The sequence below is a fragment of the Cnephaeus nilssonii genome (genome assembly GCF_951640355.1).
Source record: "Cnephaeus nilssonii genome assembly, chromosome: 17".
In the NCBI taxonomy this organism is placed as follows: Eukaryota; Metazoa; Chordata; class Mammalia; order Chiroptera; family Vespertilionidae; genus Cnephaeus; species Cnephaeus nilssonii.
The window spans coordinates 50,370,028-50,389,724 of record NC_137088.1 but is presented as its reverse complement, the minus strand read 5'-3'; the positions used below and the strand labels follow the sequence as shown (position 1 = coordinate 50,389,724).

The 19,697-nt window shown below is 45.7% G+C and overlaps 1 protein-coding gene across 2 annotated transcripts in view; it reads right to left on the bottom strand.

The window, feature by feature from the left end:
• Positions 1–12,930: 12,930 nt before the first annotated feature.
• SYNPR (synaptoporin) overlaps positions 12,931–19,697 on the bottom strand; it is a gene marked incomplete at both ends in the record, with an annotated part of 279,199 nt that continues 272,432 nt past the window's right edge. For both annotated transcript variants that reach the window (XM_079795734.1, XM_079795735.1), the window contains 2 exons: positions 12,931–13,185; positions 18,143–18,334. In XM_079795734.1, the coding sequence (XP_079651860.1) occupies positions 12,931–13,185; positions 18,143–18,334 (447 nt within the window). The remainder of the gene's footprint in view (positions 13,186–18,142; positions 18,335–19,697) is intronic.

Here is a 19,697-nt window from a genome sequence, read left to right as displayed (position 1 = left end):
CAAACTCATTAGTCAACAGAGCCAAATATCAACAGTACAACGATTGAAATTTCTTTTGAGAGCCAAATTTTTTAAACTTAAACTTCTTCTAACGCCACTTCTTCAAAATAGACTCGCCCAGGCCGTGGTATTTTGTGGAGGAGCCACACTCAAGGCGACAAAGAGCCGCATGTGGCTTGCGAGCCGCAGTTTGCCAACCACGGCGCCAGGGAAAGGAGCGTCCAGCCTTCACTCAGACCTTGGTGTTTCTTGTTTAGGCCTCCAGTACCTGACTTTCAAACCCTGTGCAGGTGTCAGAGTGGAGACTGATCTGCGCTGAAGAAGTGAGAACGCTGCGATCTAAGTCTCCACTGGTGTTCCCGTGGTGGAGGGAATGTGATTTAACCTGGAGAGGCTTGGAGTCCCAGAATACTAGCAAGATCTATTTTTATTTTTACCACTTTTGTTTTTCTCTATTTGGAGCACATTCTCACCATAGCGTGCATATGGGGTTTAAAAATATTGTGTTGGTAAAATTGGCTTTATAAAACGTAAGACAGCTGGCAATTTGTCTTCCTAGTGGCATGTTTGGAATTGGACAGAAACAAAGATAACCGAGTTGTAAACAGGAAGATCCAATCCGGAGCCCAGCAGAGATATTAACACCCAGAAGAATCTATTTGGAGGATTCTAGCTTCCCTAACAAAATGTTCTTCCGCCTGAGCTCCGACTTAGGGAAATGGGGCATCAAAGTTGCCTTGAACTCCTCAGCACCTGTCATGAAGATAAATTGTTACCTGGCACACCTGTTGGAGCAAATCCCACTACCAATTTATAATCAGTTAAACCCTTTGTAGGTTTCAGGGAGCACAAACTACCTCAAATAACATTTAAAGGAAAATTAGCTGAGACCTCAGTTGCTTCCACCTGACTTTCATTGACCGTATTCACTGATCAGCAAGAATTCTTGTCTCCTTCATATACTCTGAGATTTCTTCTTTCAAATATCCAATTTAGAACAAGTTTACTTTTGGAAGAAACACAGGGGAACACATTTTGGGACCATTTCTTCCTAGTTGCATGAGTTAGAACAGATTCTTGTTTTTATATATGTCCATCCACTCGTCTATCCATTCAGAGAGTCATTCATGATTGATGTTCAATAACCAACAGTGGCTGGGTGCCAGCTGTGTCCCAGGCACCGGTATCAAGGGCTGAGGGCTCTGGATAGAGTCCCCACCTCATGATGTTTACATTTTAGTAGGGGAAACAGACAATAAACAAACGCAGTGGCTGATGGTGATAAGGAAATCTGACACAACATTATGAAGGCTGACAAGTTTAGGTGGGGGGCATGTTGATGCTGAAGTTTCAGGGATGGTCTCTTTGGTGACATTTGAGCTGATTCCAAAATAAGTAAGAGTCCTTCACAATCATGCGAAGTGCTGGGAGAAGAGCCTTCCAGGCAGAGGGAAGAGCACGCAGTGGGAAAGGAAGCCCTTGGGGCTAGAGCACAGTGGCCAGAAGCTAAAGGGTGGCCTTAGCTGCCATGCTTGGTGGGTTGAGTGTATCCTGCGGGCAAAGGGGAGCTATGGAAAAGTTTCAGGAAGTGGAGGCTGGATTATGGCGGAAAATGGATCAGATTGGTGTGAGGACAGGCTAGGTTGGAGGCTGTTGAAAGAGTTGAGCTTGATTCTTTTATATAAGAACCACAAATAAAACATTTATACCAGGGATTATGGGAGGGCAGGGGAGAATAAGGGAATGGTTTTTATACCCTCCAGGGTGACCCTAGGGGATGTGGGGATGCCCCTTCCGAAGAAGTGACTAAAATGACCCTCGGGTGGTGGGCTTGGCTAACTATGGAATTGTTAGAGGGTCTCTGCCATTTCCAGAAGCAGAGAAAACAGGAGGAATAGCAGGCATGGTGAGAGATGGGGAAGTGATGGGCAGAAGGAGGGTGGGCAAGTGAGGGGAAAGGCCTCAGGGTCTTTCATGGAGACAGTAGACTAAAAACCTGTGACAGTTCCTCCTGATCCATGTAGGAGGCTTGGCCTGGAGACAGATTTCAGAACACATTCATTCCTGAATTCAGAATTTATTCACAGGACTCTCCTCTCCTTCCCACCATCACACTATGAAGTGACTATTATTCTTCTTCTCACTAATAAAAGAAAGGAAACCAAGACCTAGATGGGTTAAATTACTTTCCCAATTTCACACGTGTTGGAGCTGCGATTCAAACCCACGTAGTCTGACCCCAAGGTCAGTTTTCTTCGCCATAGTGCCCCCATGCCTCTGATCTTTGCCAAGTTTACTTAACCTCTCTGTGCCGCAGTTTCCTCCTCTATAAATTAGGATAATGCTAATTATCTCATATGCATTTGTTCAAGAATAAAGCTCTTGACACTACCTGTCAGCCACGGTAAAGAGCAGTAAAGGGTACTTCTGTACACGGCAGTTGGGGGTACAGTTAATAGAACTTCTGAGGAAGCAGTTGGCAATATCTATGCAAATTAAGAACACATATATCGTTTGACCCAAGAAGGCCAAGGATATGCTTGCTAACGTGCTCGGAGGTGTGTGTTTAGGAATATTCATTGCTGTGAGATGTGTTGAACAGAAGATTGATTCAGCAGTCCGTGTGTCCTGCAGTAGGCATTGACTAGAGGAGCCGTTAGGAAGTTTAGCCATAGGGGCCAGAGAGGAAACATTTTAGGGTTTGCAGATCACATGGTCTCTGACCCTGTACTGCGAAAGCAGCCATAGACAATACGGGCAATTGGTTTGCCCTGCATTACTGGTTCCGGCTCTCCTTCCCTTTTCCACACAAGGGACTTTCCAGACTCTTGGTTCCCCATGGAAAACTCCAAATTGTAAGAAAGAAATAGACTTTTAAGTGAGTTCTTTAGCCCCTTGTTAGGATGTATCTCGCCCTGCCTTTGTCTCTCCTGGGACCCAGAAATCCCCTCCCGGGATAACACAACTTCCTATTTATTCTTGGTTTCCCAACAAAGGAAGACCCTGCTAAATGCATATTAGGGAGTGGGGGTGGGGAGGGAAGGTGCCTATTGATGGCAAAGAGAACTGGTTAGAACCAGGGGGAGAACTTTCTGGAGTCTAAGCTTGGCTCATATTCACTAAACCACACCTTTGATCTGGTGTCAAACCCTGCATGCGTGTCGTGGAGAACTGGGCCCATAATGGCCCAGGTCAACCATGGGTGGCCGGCCCCTCAGTGCATGTGAATCAATGAGAGAGTGAAGGCCACCGTTGAAAACAAGTGAAGCTCAGTGGAACGGCACAGAATGGAACCTGGTGGAAGAGTGTGTCCCATGCGGTAAAGGTGAGATTGTGGAAGTCTGAGTTAGTGTCTGTGTGTGCTGAGGCACATTCTAATGCATTTATTGTCAAGAGTGCTCATAACCCCAGAACCTGAGGGTTGTAGGATACATGGCAAAGAGATGACCCCAGCGCTTCACCTGGGCCTTGTTAATTGCCTGTAGCTTCTGTACAAATGTTCTCCCCTCTAGGTATCCTCTATCCCAGTGGTCGGCAAACTACGGCTCGAGAGCCACATGCGGCTCTTTGGACCCTTGAATGTGGCTCTTCCAAAAAACACCACGGCCTAGGTGAGTCTATTTTGAAGAAGTGGCGTTAGAAGAAGTTTAAGTTTAAAAAATTTGGCTCTCAAAAGAAATTTCAATCATTGTACTCTTGATATTTGGCTCTGTTGACTAATGAGTTTGCCGACCACTGCTCTATCCCATCACTCCTTTTACAGCCTCCACAGATTGTCAATATCTGAAATCAGAGGGGGAAGGTGGATAATTGGATGCACTTGCCCATGATGCACAGGTGTGGGCTTTAGGTATGCCTGTACTATGACCTGCAGATGGTGCAGTCTGAAACAGGGTGACAAGAAAGAGTCCACGGGAAAGGAGTCAGGAGGGCCAAGAGGTGCGGGCCCCACAGGGCAGGAAGGCCTTTCTGTGTTGGCACCTGGGGCTATTTGGAAACATTCTGGAAACTCTCCAAAGCAGAGTTAAGATTCCTTTTCCTCTCTGGCGCATCAGTATGTTACATCACCTATATTACAATAGTTTGCATATTTTATGAACAATCTGCAATACAACACCTTGTATATTGTATCACATTGTATTTGTTCAACAAATATTTTTTGAGAACCTAGTATATTCCAGGTGCTGTTCCAGGTGCTGGGGATACAGGCAGGTGCAATCTGATCAAGTCCTGGCCCTTCATGGGATTTATGTTCAAGTGCGAGAGATATAAAGGACAAGCAAACAAATGAATACACAAGGTAACTTCAGGTCTATATGTGCTCTCACCCACGGGACGTAAGAACAGCGAGGCAATAGTGTCTATCCTGCTGCTTCTCCAGCCCTGTGCTGGCTGAATGAATGCTTGGTAATCGAGGGTCCCACCTGTAACAATGCATTTTCATTTGCTAGAGCACTTCAGCAGGGAATGCCATAAACTGCCCGACTGGGAGCATCGCCCACGTTGACATCTCAATACCAGGCCATTGAAAAGCCATCAATTACCACACTTGGTGCTATAGGCTGGATCATTTTCTCACAGAAGGGTTAACACTATAGACTGGAATCACTATTAATTCTAATTGTCTTCTTCAGTTACTGAGCACTCTGACCAGGCAAATTGGCGAAGAAACTTATATTATTTTAACCTTTCCTCCCGGGGTAGTGTGGCAGGCAGAATAATGCCCCTCCCCCACTCTCTGCCCTGAGATGCCCACATCCTAACCCCTAGCACCTATGGGTATGCTAGGTTACATGGCAAAGGGGAGCTAAGATTGCTGGTGGAATAAGGTTGCTAATCATTTAACCTGAAAGTCAGATTCTCCTGGATTATCCAGGCTGGTCCAATGCAAACGCAAAGGTTCTTAAAAGTGGAACAGGGAGGCAGGAGAGGAGGTCAGAGTGACGCAATGTGAGAAGAACTTGACCTGCTGCTACTGGCTTTGAAGATGGAGAAAGAGGCCGCAAGCCAAGGAATACAGGTGGAAATGACAAGGAAATGGATCTGCACTAGAGCCTCCAGATTAAGCATAGCCCTGCCAACTCACGGATTTTAGCCCAGCGAGGCCTATGTTGGACTTCCATCGACAGAACTGTACGATAATAAAACTGTGTTAGTTAAGTCACTAAGTGGTGTTTTGTTTTTTGCAGTTAGAGAAAACTAATAGAGGTAGGTATCATTATCTCCCAACATATGGCAGAAAATTCTGAGGCTCAGAGATGTTGAGGCACATTCTCAGAATCACACAGCCTGGTTTCAATGATGAGATCAAGACTTGAATTCAGGTCTATGTGACTACAACCTGATGTTTACACTCTTCTGCTAGGAATTTACATGATAAATTTACATTGATAAAGCTAATGACCACCTTTACCGATGCCTAACGATGCAACCTAGCTCCCAGCTCCCAGCTCCCAGCCTCTGGACCTCAGGCCTCCCCTGAAGCAATGGTCTGTTCTGTGCTGATAAATGCGATCCTCATGGGTGCACGTGGCACCGTGCTGCCAAGGTCTGCGGAAGCACATGCCATCACTAACTGAAATGTTAACAGAAGGTCTAAGAGCTTCCAGAGAGCCAGGTTAACAGAGGCCTTCTAAGAAGGGCACTAATACTCAGAGCAACGTGTCCGCTGTGGAATGCATCACATTCTAGAAGTAAGAAGACAGTGGAGGTCAGCCAGAACAGCCTTGAATGTCTGAAAAGACCAGAGCAGAAAATATCCAGGAAAAATGTCAGTTAACAGGAAAGGGGAAAATATTTGAAATAAGAAAAACTTTTGAGTTTGTATTTTGCTCTTCCTGTGTTCACCAAAGTGTCATGAAAGCAGGTAACATGTCACATGGGATTGTTTCTAGTAAGTAGGGGGTGACTTTAAGTTCACATGAGCCAGTAACTTGTTCTCAGCACAAGCCGGTTAGACCCTCTTAAGCCACAAGAGGTCAGGTAATCAAAACATAAATAAAAAAGCCCAGGCCCAAAGACAACCCCTTTCTTAGCCACTGGGAAACCCGTTAAACTCATTATGACCTCCTTCAAGTGTCTTGTCCAATGACCCAGGGTACAGATTGTGGGGACTGCCTGTTAAGTGAAAATACTCAGCTAGACTTGAAATATTTTCACAGAAACACGGGACTCCCAGTGTACATGGACGCAAGCTCCAGTGGGCCTGGAGGGGCTGGGGCCAGGCCTACAATTACTTGCTGTCAGCCTACAGGTTTTTTGTTTTTTAATTGCTTAAGGTATTACAAATAGTAGTACATATGTCTCCTTCCTCACCACTACCCCCCCCCCCCGCCACTGACCTTCCCCCAGCCTCCCTACCCCCTGGCATTTGCCCTCATCCCCCCCGCTCAGTGTCTTGCGCCTATTGGTTGTGCTTATATGCATGCATACAAGTCCTTCGGTTGATCTCTTACCTCCCCAACCCTCCTCTGCCTTCCCACTGTAGTTTGACAGTCTGTTCAATGCTTCTTTGCCTCTATCTATTTTTGTTCAACAGTTTATAATGTTCTTTATATTCCACAAATGAGTGAGGTCATGTGGTATTTGAAGAGCATTCAGCCGAGTCCTCAAACTCAGTGAAGCCTCAGGCTCTGAGTCAAACATGTTAAGAAATCATTCTTCGTTCAACTGGACCTTTAGCAGTCTTAATAACTTAACTTCTTCAGTGAATTGGATCTGATTTTGCTGGCAAATTATTCTGAAAAAAGAAATCTATCCTTCTAACGATTAGGGACTCAGTGTCCCTATGGAAAGTCAAATCAAATGAAGCACTTGATAGTCTGGGTCTCTGTTGACTATGCCAGTGGGACAGACAAAACACACCTGGGTTAAATGCCTCAGAGCAGTCAGGTAGCAGACAAAGCACACCTGGGTTAAATGGCGCAGAGCAGAAAGGTAGCACCGTTGAGGCTTTAGCAAGGTGGTTTAGAGCAAGGAGTTTTACACACAAAAAGAACTGGATTTGAATGTGGGGGTCAACCCACTTCCAGTTCTAACCTTGAGCTAATAGGTTACCTAATCTTTAGGGATCTTAGTTTTCCCATCTGCTCAATGGGCATGAAGACACTATTTTATCTTGAATTTCCTGTGAGTATTAAATAGGAAAAGAGATAGAACTGTGATGCAGAGTAGATGCTTGGTAGGTAGTAGCAACTTCAAACTATTTTTATCAGTGGAGGTGATCACAAAGATTTTTTCATACTCTAACTTCTCTGAACTTTGGTTTTCTAAACTCTTATTTAGGGCTAATGCTAATACCTATCTCATATTGCTGTTGTGATTAAATGCAAAGTACTCAGTGGCAAGTACATTGCAAGTGCTCAGAAATGTTAGTTATTACTTTACAGTTATAAAAATTGCTATTTTGGGCACCTAGATAAAATCACATGGCATATTGAGGTTAAAGTCATATTTATATACTATGTTGACTGGGAGTTAGTGGAAAAAATCTCTTAGGACTAAAAACCAGAAAGGACTTACGTTCTAGTCTTTTTATTGGGATTGAATTGGTGAAGCTATTTCCCATAGCCAAAACTCAGTGAGGCAGACACTGTTGGTGTCCCATACATATCTCCTGGATTGCCTTTTGCATCCTGACTCGGTGACTCCCAAATTCCAATACCTACCTGCTCCACGGCCTGAAGCTGTCTTGTCTGCTACAGCCACTGGTCCATGCACAGGGCCGTCTGATCATCCCATCCCCACAGCAGCCATTGACTGACCAGAGTTTGTGGATAAATACTGCAGGCCCTTTGCCCTGTTGGAGCTCACAGGGAGAGGTGTTCTGCTCTGTCTCCTCTTCTCCAGGGATTTGAGTCCCAGGTGTCCACAGCTGTAACCTTGCTCCCCTTCCTTCGTTCACATCCCAAACCCCTACTTCTACTTGAATTCTTGTCTGAGTCTACTTCGGGGGGAACCCAGTTTCAAAGAAGGACAATGACATCCACCTTTTACTGGGTTGTTGAGTGGATCGTATGAAATCATAGGTGTTATGTATGACCTTTGGACACCAAACTACAAGTGCTACACATAAGTGAAGACGTATTCTTGTGCCAGGATCAAAGGTGTCCCTGCACCAATATTTAAGCCTAAGCTGATGGAGCCCCCATCCTAACTCAGGCTGCCGTGTCCTCATTCCCGGGCTCCTGCATGTCAGGCTGCAGCCATCCTCCTCCAGTCCCACAGCCTTCCTTCATGTCTTCCTGCTTATTTTATATCTTAGCATTTGTCACTGTTTGGATTTATCTTGTATCTTTACTGTCTCTATATGCCCTCTTCACAAGCACAGGGCTCATGTCTACCTTCTTCAAATCTATATCCCCAGCAGCCTACAACAGAGCATGGCACAGAGTAGGTGCTCAATATACGGCTGTTGAATGAACTGATGGGTTCATTAATCCATTCTCAGCACCCCCACTTACAGGACATTGTAAATGTAGTACCGTATTTTCCGGCGTATAAGACAACTTTTTAACCCAGGAAAATCTTCTATATGCCCAGTCGTCTTATATGCCGGAAAATACGGTACATAGAGTCTCATGAACCCTTCACTCAGCTACCCGCTGCGTTGACATCTTATATAACTAAAGTATGTCTGAGCCAGGACATCAATAGAGAGATCTTTTCAAACTGAAAATTAATTAAATCATGTCATTGTCCTGTTTATTTGCCTAGTGTATTCCCACTTTACTTCAAATAAAATTTGTTCCTTATGTCCTACAAGGCCCTTCATGACCTGGTTCTTCCAAACTCTAAGAGTTCTACTGACTCTTCTTTACGTGGCATGTCCCAGCCCCCCTAGTTTTGCTCTTGTTAGTCCTTTAAAGGTACTTGGTGGTCTCCCAATGTGCTTGGATGTGCTCTTCTCTCTGCCTGAAATCTCCCATGACTGACTCCTCCTTCTGCAGGCCTCAGAGGGGCTTTCGTCGACCACCCTATTCCGCTCTGCCCCACCATTGTGCCTCATTTCTTTTCTTCACAGCAGTAATAGAAATGTATCCTTACATACTTGTTCTGCTTACTTGTCTATTATGTGAGCTTTTCAAACTCGAGGATAAGGTCCAAGATGTCGGAGCTATTGTTCATCTAGAAGTTTGTTTATAAAAATTTAGGCTTGTACCTCAACATTCCATAGCCAACTAGCACGTGTAGAGGGCTATAAAGTTCATCAACATTTCCACACGTGCCCAGGTCAGTCTTTGTCGGACCCTATGATGTGGGATTTTCTGCATCTTCATTGTACAGACGAAGTGGTCATAGTCATGCCTGTTGATCGCTGCCATGGGTGATTTTGATGCCCTCGTTCCTTCCCTTCAGCCAGAATCTGATTTCACAGCCAAGTATACTTCCTGCTCATGTCAACGGTGACCCCTTCATGCATGCACCTTCCAGGGCTCCCCGTTTCCTTCCTCAGGCCACTGTCCCTGGGAATGGGGGAGGGGAGGGCAGTGACAGCACTCATGCCCCTTACCCCAGCCCACTGCCTAATAGCGGTTAGGGCTCAAGGCTTGTTTCTCTGAAATCGCAGGAGCTGCTCAGTCTATGGGCAGGTGCAGCCTGCCTGTGGGCAAGTTACCACCCCTGTGGGCAAATCTCAGTCAGCATGGGCTGGGGGTGGGTAGATAAATGCTTCAGCTCCTGCCCCTGTTACTGGAGCCATTCTGAACGTACTCGGATCCTGATGAGACTGAGCCCCTACAGCAAGCATGTCAAACTTAAAGGCTAACATGGGCCAAATAACCGAGGCATGTGGCCCGCGGGCCACGAGTTTGACATGCTTGCCCTACAGCCTTCAACAGCAACACCCCTGGTGTGACCTTTTATCAGTTTTCCCTCCTTGCCTGTCTCGCTCTCCCCTCCCTCACTCCTGCCTCCTAGGATCATCTTCCCCTGCTTTCAGGGGAACCAAACTGCCTACTGTGTGCCAGAAGCTGTTCTCATGCCTTAACGTGGCCTACCTTTTCCATCCTGTTATCAATCCTACCATGCACCATTGTCTCCATTATAGACATGTGGCATGGACTGAGAAGTTAAGCATCTTGCCAAAGCCCACATCCCCCAGTGACTGAGGATGCTCCCTCCCAGGGTGTCAACTCCCCTACGTTTCCAGTCTGCGCTGGCTTCCAGGCTGTGGCTTCAGAAAAGTCCCAGGGCTTTGGTGAAGGCCTTAAGGAAGAAAAAGGAGAGTCCGGTAAATGGCAGCGCAGGGACTCCAGTCTCGCTGGCCCGATCTCAGAGCGCACCCTGCCTACTGTGCGCTTTACCTCCTCCCTAGGACGAGGCTCAGGAAGGTGGAGTCACACCTGAAGTACAGCGAGTAAGCAGGGAAGCTGCGATTCCAAATCAGGCCTGCTGGACACAGACCAGCTCCCCTGCTGCACGGATTACCCCCCTGCTTAAAAGGCCAGATCTGCTTGCTCTTTCCTTGAAACTACAAGGAATAAAGCCAGCTTAGTGAAATCCGCGTTGGATTACAGCAGCGTGTGAGCCTGCAGCGGGCTGTGGAAAAGCGTCCTATCTCCACCAAGGCAGGGGGTGCTGTCCATGTACGAGAGCCCCGATGTAGATGTGCTCAAGGCTGCTAAAAAGAACTGCTGGTTAGGGGGGTTTTCTGCTTTTGGAGAGAGCATTCATGACAGTAGAAGAAGCAGAGGCCACTGTGCTCCTGGGAGGTGCTGAAGGAAGCAGTCGAGCCCAGACACCGTCCCAGGAAATGAGAGGGGGATGGGGCAGAACTCGGACCAGTTCCCCCTCCCCGCCCACAGCCCAAGAGATGTTAGGAGTCAAAGCTTGTTTCCTTTTCCAGGATGTCCTTTATTCTGCCCTCCTCCACTCCACTCTCTCCCCTGCAGCCACCGAGATCTTTCCAGAATGCATCGCGTCCCTCCTCTGCTTAAAACCCTTCAATGTTCTCCCTTAGAGTTCTGGATCACAGCCCCCACACAGGGCTTCCCTCGCACACCCACCTTCTCACAAAGACCCTCATTCATTGCCCTCTGGCAGCTCTCCCTGTCCATCCTGCCATCCGAGAGCTTAGCAAGGCTGCTCTCTGCCTGGGCCACTCCCCCACCCGGTCCTTGTGAAACTCTGTGCATCTTCAGGCCTGAAGCTCCCTGACGTCTCCCTAACTAGCTCAGGTCCCTCTGAGAAACGTTCTCAGGGAATCCTGGCCTGTCTTTGTTGCACACAGCATAGTCGGGGAATGATGATTTTAATGTCTGTCTCTCTGAATAGAGTGTAAGTTTCTCAAGGTAGGGTATGTTTCTGCTTTTGCTTACTCTCCTAACCCCAGTGCCTTGCATAGCGGTGGGTATATGGAAGGTTCCAGAATAGTGGAATGAATGAATGAACACTCCTGTGCTCATGGAACAAAGACAGGGTAAGAGATTGGAAACACTGTGCATTTACCCTTTGTTCTTCCATTGTTAAAGCTAAACCAGGTTCTATTGTTGAGATTCTCCATTATCCAGCCAGCATTGTATGCAATAACTTTATTAAGGTCAAATAGATATCACAATACAGATTTATCCAACAGATCCAGAAATTGGTTACAGATATCATCTAACATTGTTTTGTGTTTAAATGTTTCCAACATCACAGATCACACAATGAGTTTATACATTGATACCAACTTTTGTTTAGAAATACAGCTTTCCCTCACTGTTGGGCCCTCGTGTTTCAATTGAGATAAAACAAAAAAGCAAAGATTGGCATTTTCTTGATAATGTATTCATTCTGGGGGATCTTTAATGAGAACCCTCTTTGGGATATGGAGTAGCTTTTGGAAGTAATTTCTAATTTATGGGTAACGTTCAAATTAGAATTAGTAAATTGAGTTGAGGCTTGAGAATTTTTAATAATTGAGTTGATGAACATATTAACTTTATAAATAAATAGGTTTTAAAAGTTTAGTTGGTAGTTTAGGTCCTGCAGAATATCTTCTTTAATATGTTAACACAATAGCTTCTTGACTATGGTGTCTAATATCTACATCTCTATTATTCTAAGAAAACAGCACTTTATAAACACAAAAAGTTCATGGGCCTTTTGTTCTTGGTCAATAGGATAAGATCCACAAAATACCATAGAAAGTTACAAGAATGTAAATATTTAGCTAAGTAAATAGAATAAATATTGGGCAATCACCATATAATAACACTGAATATCTACGAATAGGGATAAAAGAACCCAGAACCTTAGTTATAATGCATTCAGAATTGCAGAAGCCGGAGAGACGAATTTACAAGTATACAAAGTATGAATATTTTTTTAAACGCCCATTTAACAAATTCATGGTGCAAACTGGAAAATTTTCATAAATACCATTGAAATGTTCATTTTGTGAGAAAAATGCTTATTCATGCACTAAATCATGTGAGTATTGATTTATCAAGTAAAAAACAACAACAGAGTAACTGTCTGGAACAGATACTTGAGACTTAATCCTATAGGGCCTACACCTCAAAATAATAATACATGCACATTGTGATACACCAAATTGTCTTATAGAAATCATTAAAATGACTTTTGCAGCAAAATGCATAGGAAAACTCAGTGCTATTTAATTTACTTTATGCATATTGCATACTAGAGACTTTAAACTACAACATTTCTACTATCTCAACACACATACAAAATGACCATATATCTGTGTATATAACAAGGTACAATATCCAATTAGCCATCTTTGATGAATGACATATCTCCTCATGTCATCTTGTCTCTGAGTACCGTTTATCATGACACAGCCTTTCTGCCTTAACGAAGATTACAGATCTCTGATTTACATTCAACACTCTCTGCATTAATAAGTGATTGAAATGCTTAAAAAACTCTCCTGCCACTGGAAGATGGCGAGGCTATCTCCAGAGGAATGCAAATACTACCCTGTTAAATCGGATTGGTGAAGGAGGCGGGGCCACTGGACTGCTGGCCAAACTCATCAGAGGCTGGCCCCAAACTCTCCTGCTGGCTGTACCCCCCTCCGGACCCATAGCTGTCTTGGTGGTACCTGCCTTGGTTATAGCTGCTCGAGTGCTTCTCCATTGGGTCCGGAAGATACCGTCCTGAGGAATGCCAGCCGGTCTCCTTGAAAACAAACCAGATGTTTCCAGCCCAGAGGATGAAGTTCAAGAATCCAAAGACCTAAAGGAGAACAAAAGAAAATCTATAATAATAAAAGGGTAATATGCTAATTAGACCAGACTTCCTTCCAGACAACTGTCCGGACGAGGCCAGGGCTGCGAGGGAAGCCCAGGTCCTGGGTGCCGGAGGGAAGACAGTGCCGGCAGCCGGGCGAAGGCAGGCCTGCTCTTGCATGAATTTCGTGCATCGGGCCTCTAGTAAATTAATAAGATGCACAGTAACCCAAGAAAAACCTCAATTTCACAATACGAAAGATCACTTTCCCCTTCAATGTTGAGGCCACCTGACTTGTTGAGTGCTTACTACACGTTAGGCACTGTGTAAAGGAGTTTATGTGTATCAATCAGCTAGTCTAAGTGGGAGGTGCCATTATTATACCCATATTAACGATGTGAAAACTGAGGTTAAGCAAGGCTAAGAATCTTGTTCAAGGTCACATGGTAAGTGTGAGATCTCAGATTCAAAGCCCTGTTCTGTCTGACCCCATAGACGGAGTCTTTCCCTTATAGCTCCCCAACTGGGCATTCCTCACGGAGTGTAAGGGGCACAGGGTTATTTTCATTTTAATGATGGTCCGTTAATTTACCTTCACTTTGTGGCTAGAGGGACTCCTTTTCCGTTTGATGCAATGATGTAAAGAAAATGAGTCCATTTAAGAAGAAGAATGGGAGGGACAGCGGTACGGGGTACGCAGAGAGCATGCGTGTGATCGCGTGCGGAGAGGTGCCCCCGGCATTCAGAAGGGAGCGCTGAAACGGGAGTAGGAGCGAAAGGAGGTCCCAGAGGCAGGGATGTTGCCTCAAACACGGGGTGTAAGGCTTTGCTGTGCAAATCCCTCTTTTTCTCCAGGGGTGTCCTCGGGGCCGTGACCGGGTGTGAAGGGTTGGATGGGAGCAGAAGTGCTCACGGCTGCCAGGGCCCAGACAACACAGTGGTTCTGCAATCTTTCCCGAGGCAGATTGGCTGCCCTCGGCATTAACCACAGGCAGCCAGCTGAATGGCCCCATCGAGCCAGGTAACAATAGCAGCATACAAAACCGTGACATTAAAGTGCATTTAGTAACCACTCCAGCCAAAATGCACTTGAGCCGTAGCCCTGAAGTAGGGTGTTGCAAGTTGTGCTGGGTCAACATCGATCCCTTGGTTGCTGAATGGTGGGAGGTCCAGAATGCCCCGGGGCTGTGAGTGGGGAGCTACTACCGTCAAGATGAGTGGTCTTGGGGGGCTTGGAGCAGGACCTACTTACCAAAGTATTTCAATCTTTTAGCGGCAGGTGAATCAGGCAGACCAACTAATTACCAGCCTTGCAGGCGCCCGCAGGCTTTGGAATCAGAGGGGCCTGGGCGCAGCAATTTCTTGCTCTCTGACCTCAGACAAGGCAGTTCGCCTCCAAACCTCATCATATGAAATGCAAACAATTATTCCTTCCTTGGGGGAAGGTTATGCAAAGAGCAGCTAGACAGTGGCCGGCACATTAGTAAATGCTGACCGATAGCTAAGCTATGCTCGGAACCACTTCCTGAAATATTTCCATGATCGTTTTCAGTTGACTCTTCTGCGGCAGCATAAACGGAAACAGGGCTTTGACAGCGAGGCCGAATTCTTGAAGATGTCAAGAGCCCACACTGAGTTTCTAGGCCCCTAACTGACCTAATCGAAGACTGGTTTGTCCAGACCTCCCTCCCTCCCTCCCTCGGTCCCTCGCTCCTATCCCATCCTCTGCCTTTCCTTTAACATTGACTGACATTTATTTAATATTACTTTGTGCTGTGCTCTCGGCTCCTTGCTGAGGGAGATACAAAACATAAATAAGGCACTTATACTAGTGTAATAGCTGCATCATCAAAATGAATTGGGTAATCACTGACATGACTCTAATTTACATATAGGACTTTTTAACTATGTGTACACTAACTAGGACATTTTCCATCAAAAGGGAGATTTTGGTTAAATTGCACTTCTGTACGTATATGTCAACGTTATATATGAGTAGAAAAAATTACCAAGGAATCTTTTCAGATATGGAGGGATGACTCTGCGGTGGGGGGTGGGGGGGGGAGGGAAGGGGGCTGCACCTTTAACTGTTTTCTAGTTCTTGGTCTCTATCTTTCCCCTGATGCTACTTGGTTGCTAAAAAAGGAATGCTCAAGAAGAACCTGGAAATCAGGGAAATGCACCTGAAATTAAGAATGTAATCAATGTGCCCATATCTAAGGAACAGCGATGTCTTACTCTATTTATATCACAGACATAGCAGGCCTCGAGGATGGCACATTTTAGGGGCACACAGGCCCTTGAATACTTTCTTGCCATTTTGTTGCAACTGAAACTGGAGTGAGGATTTTGATTAAAGCTCAGATGTGAGGACAAGAGAGAGACACCAGGTACCATGAGAGAGAAGGGGAGATGAAATATGGATGAAATGAAATGTGTCAAGATCGCCTGCGGTGAGGCTGGCGACACAGAGTGGACATTATGGACAGAAAGGCAGTGGACCTTGGCAAGGAAAGCTGAGAGAGTAAAAAGCACTCTTTTCTTTCCCTTGCGAGGCTCTAACACTATGCGAGATTTAAGGAAATAAATGCACTTTTCGTAGCAGCTTTCCTTGGAAACTTACTGAACCACATGCTGGGCACGATGCTAAGTACTTAGATATTATTGCATCAAATCCTCTCAACAGTCTTGTGAGGTCTCTTTTATAATAACCCATTTTATGGATGTTGAAAACCTACAGATTTTGTAGACGATGTAACTAAGTTGAGGAAGCTTACTAAATGTGCCTAAGAACAGTCAGTTATTGAGCAGTGCAGCCAGAATTCAAATGCCTGCAGATTCACTGCAAAACCCAGCCCTTCACCACGTCAGTGGCGACAGCATTAGGAGAACTTGGCTCTAGGCTGGCATTGCTGTCACTGCTTGAGAAACCTTATGCAAAGCCCTTCGCCTCAGCTCCCTGCACCTGGAATAGCTGGATGGTTCGCCTACCGATCAGCGTTATGGAGAAATTATAGATGCCAAAGTGCTTTGAAGAAAAAGTAAATTGTTACCCAGCTACAAAATATAGTTATTTGGGCTCAAGATGAGCTAATGAGATTCTACCAGAAATCTGGGGTTAGACCTGAGTGGCTTTTCCTCAGTCCGAGACATTTCTGTAAAAAGAAATATAAACACAGAAATTGTTCAGTGGCCATCTTCTCTTGTGTGAGCAGAAAAAAGAGAAAAACTCCCATCTGATAACAGGGAATCTTGTAGCCGCCATGCAGACAGCATCAGAGATGGGGGAGGGAGGATGGGAACTGTCCCATTTCCCGCCAGCCTTCCAGGGTCCTGGCCCTGGCTTCTGCCTTTGGAAGAGACATTTTTAGTATTTTTTCAATTATTTTCATTTTTTTGGGGTAAAAGCTAGCTCACTATGATTCGGAGCTGAATGAGTTTGCAAGGAAAAAAATGGCTGTGCTTTCCAGACTAACACACTGTCCTTCTGCTTTTGGGAATAGAAATTTGATGGCCCTTGCGGAGATCTTTCCTGGAACTCTGCATTTTGAGCAGAGCTATGCACCTTGCCACCAACAGCAACTTGATGGGACCCTTCTTCGGTCCCCAACACCTGGAGCCTTGATCCTGCCCTGGACCCTGCTTTGTTGAGAGCCTGTTTCTTCAGGTCTCATCAGTTTTCTGCGCTACTAATTTTCCTGATGAAGTAAGTCAGAGTCAGCTTCTGTTCCTTGAACCCTAACACTCTAATGCATACAGATATTGGTGCTAGAAGTGAAGGTGCGAAGAACAGACTGTAGGGAGATGAGGATTGCTTTGCAGTAACCAGTGTGAATGGAGTTTTCTGTCACTAGGAACTGGAAGGCCTTAGCTGACATGGATCTCTACGCATAACAGGGTTGGATCCCCGGTCAGGGCACATACCCAGGTATCGAAGTGGATCCAGGGAAGAGGGCATGTGGGAGGCAGCCAATAAAAAATTATCAATGAAAAAATTTAAAAATGACTGTGAGACACTAATACATAGTCTGTTCCCATGTTCACTATTTTACCCAGGCAAGATTCACAGCCAGACCATCAGGAGCTGAGGAGCAACCCTCCTCCCTTCTTATAAACCTTCTCAGATTAAATTTCAGAAAGCTGCAGGAGCATAAATTAACCTTGAAGCAAAGAGAATTATTTTCAGGGGCTGCTAAAGAATGTTGTTCCTTCAGCAAGCACTGCTGAGTCATTTATTTTTCGATAACTACTATTTTTGTTGTTGCCATTATAGCTTCTGTCTTTCTCAGACATAGTTTCTTTCTTTACAATAACACAAGTTCTTACACTCATACAGGAAGAGTCCAATTTAGCAACCTGCTGCCTGTCAGGCTTTCTGTCTTCCTGAAAGATTTATCCACTTGATAATAATATTTGACTTTGTTTAACACACATAGTTCAGCTTTTCTGAAGTTATCAAGCAAATAAACTGGGAGCATAGAAAAGATAAAAAGTGACCATAACATTTGTAAGTGCTTTCTGTTGCCTACAAAGTCTGGGTATTTTTTTTTTAGACAATCAATCGGATGTATTCTAGCTCTGTGTGGCTTGAACAATGTTTTTCTTCCCAGGTAACCTTTATGCTATCAAATATTCATTTTTAACTACTGGCAGGCTTCAGCCTTAATGTTCAGATTTTATATCTGCTTCGGGCTTAGAATTTTGACTTGACTGTCATCCAAGCAACAGCTGCCAATTCCTGCTGAGCTCTTATTAAGAACTTTGTAATTGGCAGCATTGAAGTCTATGGGTTCTGACAATAGTAACTTCAGGACCAAAGGATCAGCTCGCACAGGGAGTGAAATATCACCTGTTAGATTGGCCTAGTTTTGGAGGCAGACATTTCCAAGATGACTTCTGAGATGTTTTATTCGCTTGACAGGCAAACAAAGAATTGGGAGGTAAAGCACAGGTGGAAACATACCACAGACGTGTTTAAGCTGGACATCACGGGGCTGTGGACAGCCATGCACTTGTTGGATGGCTGTTTGCAAGCTGACATCAGTAACAACACTTCTTTGGGATCCGTTGCGACCTTGACATCAGACAGTCCTTTCGCCCACGCTGATGAACCCACCAACCACAAGAACGAAAAGACTACAGTGACGATGAAGTCCTATAGAAACAAACAGAAAGATAAAACAGTGAAAGAAATGTGAATTTTAGAAACAAATCATTTAAGTTATACAACTGTTTGGTTTGTCTTTTGGAAAATTCCAAGATCCCATAGCAATGAAACCAAGGAAAAGTTGAAAAACAACAACAAAGTTTTGTGATATTACACTTATCCTATCTAATAAAAGAGTAATATGCAAATTGACCATACCTCTGCTACACACACAAGCCATGCCCACAAGCCACACCCACAAGCCAATCAGGAGCAAATATGCAAATAAACCCAAACAAGATGGCTGTGACCACGGAGAGCAGGAGGGAGGCTTGGGTTTCCCTGGCAATGGAGGAAGCCAAGCTTTTTGCCTGCCCTTGCTGGCCTAGGCCTCCACTCAATGCTACAAAGTTTCAATGATAGAAGATAAATAAATCCCAACAAAAATGGCGGAAGCCACAGAGCTGGAGAAAGCAGGAGGCTAGGGTTGCCCTCGGCGATGGAGGAAGCCAAGCTTCTGCAGTCCTGGCCGGCCTAGGCCTCCACTCCAGGCTACAAAGTTTCAATTATAGAAGGTAAATAATCCCAACAGAAATGGCTGCCGCCACTGAGCAAGCAGAAGGCTTGGCTCCGCTCCAGGCTACAAAGTTTCAATTGTAGAAGATAAATAAATCCCAGATACGAGGGCCTCCGCTTGGGTTGCCGGGGTGTGTGGCTGGCCTGCAAACCACCACAGGCCCCTCGCCCAGGCCGCCCCACGCCCCAAGGGAACCCCCACCCTGATCCAGGACACCCTTCAGGGCAAACCAACTGACCCCCACCCATGCACCAGGCCTCTATCCTATCTAATAAAAGAGTAATATGTAGATTGACCATCATTCCAACACACAAGATGGCTGCCCCCATGTGGTCAAAGATCCTGCCCCCATGTGGACACAAGATGGCCACCACAAGATGGCCAGCAGGGGAGGGCAGTTGGGAGGGACCAGGCCTGCAAGGGAGGGCAGTTGTGGGTGATCAGGCCAGCAGGGGAGGGCAGTTGGGAGGGACCAGGCCTGCAAGGGAGGGCATTTGGGGGTGATCAAGCCTACAGGGGAGGGCAGTTAGGGGTGACCAGGCTGGCAGAGGAGGGAAGTTGGGGGTGACCAGGCCTGCAGGGAAGGGCAGTTGGGGGGGACTCAGGCCTGCAGGGGAGGGCAGTTAGGGGTGACAAGGCCTGCAGGGGAGGGCAGTTAGGGGTGACCAGGCCTGAAGGGGAGGGCAGTTAGGGGCAAACAGGCTGGCAGGGGAGCAGTTAGGCATCAATCAGGCTGGCAGGGGAGTGGTTAGGGGTGATCAGGCTGGCAGGCAGAAGCGGTTAGGGGCAATCAGG